Source organism: Saccostrea cucullata, unplaced genomic scaffold (assembly GCF_032062105.1).
Source record: "Saccostrea cucullata isolate Sc308-1 unplaced genomic scaffold, CSIRO_AGI_Scuc_v1 ctg12415, whole genome shotgun sequence".
Lineage (NCBI taxonomy): Eukaryota > Metazoa > Mollusca > Bivalvia > Ostreida > Ostreidae > Saccostrea > Saccostrea cuccullata.
In genome coordinates, this window is record NW_026921366.1 from 1 (window position 1) to 9829 (window position 9829).

Below are 9829 nucleotides of genomic sequence, written 5' to 3' on the forward strand. Positions count from 1 at the left end.
CTCTATTAAACCCATTTTCCACTAAATATGCTTAACTGTCAACTTTGAAATATAGATTATCAAATAATAAGTCGTTCAGTAAAATAAAATGATAAAATGTTTTGAAGATGACATTACTGAGAACATGTTTTAAGAAAAATATAACTTTTCTGTGAATTTTGAAAATAAAGAAACATTTTGTCTCAGAGGGGGGGATTGTCCACGCCTTATACGCCCTCTTTCTTTTTAAGTTGAACTTAAGTTGATCTTAGTCTAGCAGCTTATAATTTTAGCTTACTCTTAAGTTAGTAACGATCTCGTACAAAGATTTTAGGTTTTATGTTTTTATGATTATTGAATATTTGACACTTAACTGATTGTTTAATGGGTATAAATAATTAATATATATTATACATAAACATACTCAAATGTCTTGAATGATGCAGGATAACTCCTTGGTCTCGAAATGTTGTTTGAAATATAAAGTTCGTGAATGTTACATAATAACCTCCGAGGTCGAGAAATGTTGTTTGAAAGATAAAAGCCGAGGCCAAGGCTTTTATATTTCACGCACGCGCTAAAGTTCGTAGCGATAACGAGGCTGACCTGACAAAAAGCACATGTGCGAGCAGACGCTGAAAATGGACGGCCATGCGAAAACAGGCTCCGCGGCTTATTGTTGCGTGCCGCTTTGTAGCGAGGACAGTCGTCGGGGTACAGCAACATCCTTCCACTCTTTTCCAAAGGATCCATCTGCACGGAAAGAGTGGATTATTAAAATACGGCGAGACGAAGGTCCTGACTTCCATGTAAGTTTTTCACGTGCCTGACACAGAGTTTGTCGGTTTTGTGAATATATAAAAATCCCTCACTGAAACAACTTAAAAAAGTCATTGATTTTTTATTTTGATTATATTTTCCTTTAATTTCATTGAGTTTTGACATACTGGACCCTTTTATTTAATCACAGTAAGGCGATAAATTCCACATCACCAGTGATGTTTACGTCCATGTTGCTATAGGCTAATATAAACTGCACGCAAGCGAGGTTTCGTATCATCTCGCACTTTCATTACATCTCTACATGATTTGAAGTTAAATTAAATTACATTTCGATATAACACCTTTTAATAAATTTTCCAGTCATATAAAATGTATTTTGAATGATAAATATCGCTACAAGCGTGAAAACCCAAGCCCCATTCCAACCAACATGCCACTTAATTATTTCGATCCGAAGAGAAAAACAAATCTCTTCAAAACATCTGGAGCCTGTATAGTATTAAATCATATCATTATGTATACACTGTATCATTCGTGATACATGTTTAATATTTAGGCTATTTGATATTAGGCGTACAATTTATAGGCCATATGGGCATCAACAAAAAAAATGCCAGACATACACTAGGCCTGTTCTCAAAATCAGTAACTATTGAGAATACATGTACATTTACACTTGTAATCAAGATGTCCAGTTCCTTTTAGTTATAACTAAAAGTTTTAAAAATTCTTTTGTCTACAGCATCCTAATTTTATATGCACCAACTTGGAATATTTGTTTATTCTGCAACTACCCCTTGCATATAGTTCCCTCACAATAAGTGCGGCACTACTCTTTTGCAGGGCAAAATGCTATATTTTGGTTAAATTTGATGTAAAGGCAATTGTCTTTCATGTCATTTAAATATCTATCTGTATCAACAAAAATGCCAATCATACATTATACATAAATTTGCCATGCAAAAGAGTAGAGCCACAATTATGGTGAAGGAGGCAATTGATATAATAAAGCCAAGGTAAGTAGCTGGTATAAACCAAAGATATATTTCGAAAATTTGGCAAAGAAAGCCTTGTGCACCCATTATTTAATTACATTCTAAGCTTTATATAAAGGAGATGTTTTAACAGAAGCATAATATATATATATACTTTATTATAAGGTATTTTTTAAGTATACTTTTTAATACATGTATAATTTCTTAATTGTAATTGAAATAATAGCAATGCCAATCGGATGTTCTACAACTTGATTAATATTTTTCAGATATCCAAGTCCACATATGTGTGCTCAAAGCATTTTAAGGAAGATGATATTGTTAAAACATGACAGGTACAAGGCTAGTACAAGCAGCTTCAAAGTTTCAACAAGTTCTTTTGCTGTTACTTTATTTAATTGATCTATGATAAATTTATATACTTCAATTCTAAATATATAAACTTTCTAAAAAAATCAAGGTGGCATTTCTAATTAAAGTTCAAAAATAAAATTGTAATTTGGGGAAAAGTAAAGCATAAACAAACATGTAATATTTTATTTTGGAAATAGATGATTAAAAATTAAATGATGGTTATATAAACATCTATACATCTTTTAGGACTAAGAAAATTGAAGAAAGGCACAGTACCAAGTATATTTCCATGGACCAAGATTGCACCAAAATGTAAAAACCCAAAAGAGAGAAAGGACCTCCTCATTAAGACTTAATTAAGTGATGATACAATTTGCAGTATTAATTTTGCTACTGATAAACAAAATGCTGCATTGTATTATTTAAGCACTGAGTTGTAAATTTTAATGTCCATCATGTCACAACATGGACAGCTGTGCTCACAAATTGAGTTACATGCATAAGCATGTCATGTGTTTAACAACAAAGCATAATGGACATGAAAAAGACATTATATTAACATTTGTTAAGTAATAAATACAGCTTGAATTTATACCTGTACAAGGCCATAAAAAAAAATTAGATCATCCTTCTCAAGAAAATTTTTTTTTCTTAGGATCAAACTACTTTAACAAAAAAAATTAATTACATATTGTATGATTTTAACAGCTCAGCTGACAAGATCAATGCCTATTGTTGTAATATAAACTGAAGTATTAAACAAGGAGCATCATTATTTAAACATTTTATGCTTTAGATAAAGTAAGAGATATTAATTATATACATTTTAAATTTACCTTTAACTATATGACTTTCATTTGGATATATAACAGATATGCACCATCTGATCAAGTCAAAAATAATGTATGTATAATGGAAGAAATAAAAAAAAATATTTTATGAAATCCACCGACCTGCCTTGATTTTTAAAAAATATTGGAAAGAATTTAATTTTTTTTTATATTAAAGTTAATTACATGTGTAGGTTATTAAAAATATTAATGAGCCATTGTAATAGCTCACCTACATTTCAGAAGAGTGTCAAATCAAATTTGTTATTATCCGTCAATGCGTGGATGTAAATATATATATATATACTTTATTATAAAGTATTTTTTAAATATACTTTTTAATACATGTATAATTTCTTAATTGTAATTGAAATAATAGCAATGCCAATCAGATGTTCTACAACTTGATTAATATTTTTCAGATATCCAAGTCCACATATGTGTGCTCAAAACATTTTAAGGAAGATGATATTGTTAAAACATTGACAGGTACAAGGCTAGTACAAGCAGCTTCAAAGTTTGAGTTCTTTTGCTGTTACTTTATTTAATTGATCTATGATAAATTTATGTACTTCAATTCTAAATATATAAACTTTCTAAAAAAATCAAGGTGGCATTTCTAATTAAAGTTCAAAAATAAAATTGTAATTTGGGGAAAAGTAAAACATAAACAAACATGTAATATTTTAATTTGGAAATAGATGATTAAAAATTAAATGATGGTTAAACATCTATACATCTTTTAGGACTAAGAAAATTGAAGAAAGGCACAGTACCAAGTATATTTCCATGGACCAAGATTGCACCAAGCCGTAAACCACCCAAGAAGAGAGAGGGACCTCCTCAGTAAGACTTAATAAGTGATGATACAATTTGCAGTATTAATTTTGCTACTGATAAACAAAATGCTGCATTGTATTATTTAAGCACTGAGTTGTAAATTTTAATGTCCATCATGTCACAACATGGACAGCTGTGCTCACAAATTGAGTTACATGCATAAGCATGTCATGTGTTTGTACAACTGGTCATGTTACAGCATAATGGACATGAAAAATGGACAATTCGGTACTTATATTAACATTTGTTAAGTAATAAATACAGCTTGAATAATGCACACAATACCTGTACAAGGCCATAGTTAAAAAAAATCCTAGATTCTCATCCTCATCTCAATTTTTTTTTTTTTTTGGAAAATTCTTTTTTCTTAGTCTTAATTCAGATCGGGATTGGTAATCAATTACCGGTACTTTTCAACTTTCGTTCTCTATCCCACATATATCAGTATGATTTCTGCAGCTCAGCTGACAAGATCAATGCCTATTGCTGTAATATAAACTGAAGTATTAAACAAGGAGCATCAGTTGAGAAAGATGCCGTCGGATACCAGACAATGTGTAGTAAGAGATATTAATTATATACATTTTAAATTTACCTTTAACTATATATGACTTTCATTTGGATATAACAGATATCTGCACCATCTGATCAGGTCAAAAATAATGTATGTATAATGGAAGAAATAAAAAAAAATATGTTATGAAATCCACCCACCTGCCATGATTTTTAAAAAATATTGGATGAGAATCTAAATTTTTTTTAATTAAAGCCTAATTACATGTGTAGGTTATTGGCTGATTAATGAGCCATTGTAATAGCTCACCTAAACAGATCGAAAGCTCAAGTGTCAGATTTTCTGATCAAATTTGTGTATTATCCGTCACTGCGTGGTGTTTATCATTATAAGTAATATTTCACATTTTCTTTCATTGAGCTAGTTTCAACAAAACTTGGCACATGCATGTACAATCCTTTGGTGAGGGGAAATCAAGATTGTTCAAAATCACCTTTCAAAGGGAGATAATTAAGAAATAGTCAATGAAAATCGTACGTGGGATCCTCTAAAAATATCTTCTGAAAAAAAAATGGGAGCCAGGAAAGATGAGACTTATACTTGAAACCTTATCAATATATAGTATAGATTCAAGTTTTACTTATTTGGAACACATAGAAAAAAACTAAACTGTAAATTTAAAGATATATATAAAACTAGCATTTTACACATGTATTTTGCATGTAAGTGTGGGGAAATTTTATGGCATTCAAAGCATCATAACACAGACACAGGGTCAAAGTGTTAAAGGTTACGTTTTAATTTGACATCACAAACGTTGAACTCCTTGGAAGGGCAACGTCATAAGCGAGAACCAAATATCAAGTTCAATTTAAACAGAAGATGTTGCATTGGCTCTTCCATTATCTGGAATGTACCCAAACGATAATACCGGAATTTTGAAATATAAATCACATTTGCAATGAAACACTTCATAAGTTTAATATTCAGTTTGTTTGCAAACACTGTTGTAATTATGAGACTATTTCTTTCAAAAAATAATGATTCATGGACTCATTGCTTAAATATATACTCTTATATGTTAGTTCAAATCACCCCAGAGGGAGAGCATCACAGTAATATGGTCAGTCTTGTCTTGCATGAAAAAAAGTTAAATCATTTTTATATATACACACTTTTTCCCCAGATAAATCTGTTTTCAATTGGTACCAATGGATTATGAAAGTTTAAAAAACGTACCTGGACGTGTAAACGTTAGTGTAAAGTATGTCATGAAAATAATTTCTACATGCAATGTTGTGTCTGCCCTCAAACTTTTTCTTTTATCATTTTCTATGTAGTGAAGCTTTTATACGACCAGACATGTAAAAAGTATTGCACAAATTGCAATTTTGTGATCAAATGTGGTTTATGAATCATAAATGTTTTGAATGTGCAAGTTTTTAGTTCCAATAAGATAAGCTTACTTTTCAAACTTCTACTGTATCAAAATAACACATAGCTATATATTAAATACATGTATTTTAATACATATTGATCTTTTCAGAGAAGAAACATCAGTTATTAAGAAGCAGAAAACATCATCGTCGATCTCGTTAGACACAGACCAACATTCATCAACTGCATCATGTGCCATTGACACACCAACAGATATGCCATCTGAAGAGCATGACTATTGTCGCCAAGCACCATCTCTTGAAGAAGATCTTGAGGTAATACACAGATCATGAGTCCCTTTGATCTTGGGGGTGTGTTGTCTTTAGTTCACACCTGAGCTGAAAACTCAAGTGAGCTTTTCTGATCACCCATTGTCTGTCGTCCTTCCATTTGTCTGTAAACTTTGCATATTTTCAACTTCTTCTCAAGAACTACAGGATTAATTTTAACTGAACTTGGTACTACAAAGCATCCGTGGGTAAAGGAGAATATGAAATTTTAATTTGAAGGCCCAAGTCCTATTTTGAGGGGAGATAATCAAGAAAAAGGTGGGGTCATTTATAAATCTTCCCAAGAATAAGTGGGCCAGAAAAGCTTAAACTTATGTGGAAGCTTAGCATCTGGAGCAGTGTTTAGATTCTCATATCATGACCCTGGGGATAGGATGGGGCAATAATAGGGAATCCAAGTTTTACACTATAGATAGTACAAGGCGGAAATCTTTTAAAGAACAGAAATTACTCAGGTGAGCAATGTGGTCTATTGGCCCTTGTATATGAAAACCACATTGGAAATCTTATCTGTTAACACTGTTAAACAAACCACCAGTACAGATTTTTAAGCAGCATTTGCTCCATCAGTGACATCCAATGATGTACATTTGATTTTCATGATATAATATTCCGTCATATAAATATACGTCTCTGTTATATTGTGGTAATGTTGATATTTATTTGGAAATATACATATATCACTGTGTAATACTATATTGTAGGCAATGAAGATACACATTTCTGAACTAGAAGAAAGGGTACAGCACCTTGAGAAGAAAGTAGAGAAGTTTGGGATTGAGAGATTTTCTAAAGATCCAAATTTGATAAATTTTTACACTGGTTTTTCTACTTACGATATTTTTTGTGCTGTATATAATGTTGTTGAGCCAACAGCCTCAAATATGATCAGGTGGTCACAAGTTCAGAGAAATAAGAACATTGTTTGTAATCCTTTTAGAGAAGAGTCTTTGTCAATTGTAGATCAATTTTTTATGTTTTTATGTAGAATTAGACAAGGTTTTTTTGAAGAAGATTTAGCACAACGTTTTTGTGTGTCTCAAAGCACTGTTAGTCGTATTATTATTACTTGGAGTAATTACTTGTATTGTGTTTTGGGATGTTTACCCATATGGCCAGATTTAGATATTGTTAAACAGAATATGCCAGAATGCTTTAAGACTACTTTTCCAAATACACGAGTTATTTTGGATTGTACAGAAATACGTGTGCAGACTCCAAGTGCCAAAGTACTTAACTCTCAGTCATATTCAAATTACAAGTCTCATACTACCTTTAAAGGCTTGATTGGTATAACCCCTCATGGTGCTGTATGTTTTGTTAGCAGATTATTTACTGGCAATATTTCTGATAAAGATGTTACACAAAGAAGTGGTATACTTGATCTATTAGAACAAGGTGATGATGTGATGGTCGACAAAGGTTTTTTAATCCAAGATTTACTTGACAGTGTTGGTGCACACTTGATTATTCCACCTTTTTTAGGAAGTAAAGTAAAATTTAGTAAAGATGAAGTTAGTAAAACTCAGCAAATAGCAAGACTAAGAATTCATGTAGAAAGAGCTATCAGAAGGTGTAAAGAGTACCATATTTTTGATAATGTTCTGCCATTGTCTGTTGCTGGGACTGTAAACCAAATTTGGTCTGTGTGTTGTTTATTAACAAATTTTAAAGAAAAGTTATTTTGAGAGATATTTTCAATTGTTGAAGAGTGTTGCATGTAAACTAACATCATCTGCATATTTGAATTATACTAGACATGTACAATGGAGATGGAACTTATATCTGTATATATTTAAAACAGAAATCGTTGCAGGCTTTGGGATTTTTTTTTTTTTTTTTTTGGTGAATTTTCATTGATATGTGTTTCATGTGAGAAAGATCTTTTTGGGGAAAAAATTAATACCATGACATTTTTTCCAGGTTTGGGAAATTTGAAGATGTAATACACATATTTTAAAATAGGATTTAATTAATACAAGTATTTTTAAATTGCACTATGTTTGTAATGCTATCATCAGTTCTTTGGTAATTAACACAATTGCAATTGTATTAAGATTTACTTTGTATGGTATGATTTTTGTGTTTTTGGATGATTGATTGTATAGTGATTGTATAGGATGATTGATTGAATAGTGAATGAACCAGTATAATTTTTAACTTCCCTCTTGAGAATTTTTCACTCATCAGCTCCTTACTTTGCGACTCTAGAGCAGACGCTCTAACTACTGCCCCAAGCGGGCGACTCTTTTCGGATGAAAAAGCTCATTAATTACAACTTTTTTGAAAATAACAAGCCTTTGAACATATTTGGATCTACATTACCTAAAGATGCTTGCATATTATTTCATGTATGACAAATCCCTCCCCCCTACATGTGTATATTTCAATGTGCTATAGAGGAAAAGATATTTGAACAAACTTGGATCTACACTATATCTACATTTGGATCTACACTATATAAGGAAGCTTTTGCCTCTTATGGCTATAAAAGTGTTTTTTTTTTTTTTTTAGTAGAAAAGGTTATGATGCCAAAATGTTCATTGTTTCCCAATCATTTTCCCATTACATATTCATTTATATGGAGAATGGGGTAATTCATTTAAAATAAACAGATGACAGACTCCCTTTGATCAGAAAAAGCTTTCTTGACTTTTGGATTGGCTAAACAAAGAAAGATTTTGAAACTTTGGCTGACGCATTATTAAAAAGTAACAAATTCAAACAGCAGCATGAAATTTGGACTTGAACATGAACAGGAAGCAGCAGAAGCATATGATGGTATAACAGAAAACAATGTCTTAAAGCAGGTTTAGTCATCAATCCCTCATGTTTTTATCTGGGAACTTCTGACAGGAAAGTCATAGACCCCAACTTTGTTCCTATGTATGGGTTGTTAGAAATTATTTGTCCAGGTGCACTTGATTACAAATTTTAAATATTTAACTCTTGCGAATGACAGCTATAAACTAAAATTCTTCCATGAATATTACCGGTATTATCAGATAATGGGTCAAATGGATTTGACCGGTGCTTTGAGGTGCGATTTGTTCGTCTGGTGTCGAGATGACTACCATCTAGAAAGAATTAATTTGTACCTGGAAAGTGGCAGGAAATGAAAAAAAAATTTGACATGTTTTATTTCCATTACTATTTACCAAAATGTGTTCAATACTGAATATAACATCATTTGTTGTCATTGTATTTTGATTGAGAGATTCCACAAAACTTGACATGTTTTACTTTCATTACTATTTACCAAAATGTGTTCAATACTGAATATAACATCATTTGTTGTCATTGTATTTTGATTGAGACATTCCATGTTCTGATATGGAATTGTTTGCTGAATGGGACAATAAAATTTTTATTTCACACCATCTGTTCTCTTAATTTTTGTGTACATCCTCAACTGCTTCAGAATGAATACCCTCTAACCTCTGGGGTACATGTATGTGCCACGTTTGAGGCATTGATTGGATTTGACACATGGCACCATCTTTAAATCAAGCTTTTGATAGTGGGCTAATGTGTACATAAGGCCTAAATTATGGCTGCAATGTCCAAAGCCTGCTTTCATGTGCAGTTAGAACTTTCAACAGTGGTGTAAGCTGCATGCAGCTTTAAGAGCAATTTGAAAATTATGTGGGGAATCATTTTTCCTCATAGAAGGAAGCACTTGGCTCAAATACAAGCTCCAGTGCCCCCTGGTGTACATGGTCTTGCTGAAACAATAGGAGAAGCTTACTTAGGTTCCTTGTAAATGAAAATTGATAAGGAAACAGAAATAAAAACAACCAAGGACAA

General features: G+C 31.7%; 1 protein-coding gene across 1 annotated transcript; it reads left to right on the forward strand.

Annotated features, from left to right (window-relative positions):
* The first annotated feature begins 620 nt into the window (after positions 1-620).
* Positions 621-9373, forward strand: LOC134259831 (uncharacterized). The gene is made up of 5 exons (XM_062742430.1): positions 621-788; positions 3364-3430; positions 3688-3787; positions 5842-6007; positions 6727-9373. Exons 1-5 carry the CDS (start codon positions 621-623, stop codon positions 7708-7710), a joined length of 1485 nt encoding a protein of 494 aa, XP_062598414.1. The 3' UTR covers positions 7711-9373.
* Positions 9374-9829: the final 456 nt, after the last annotated feature.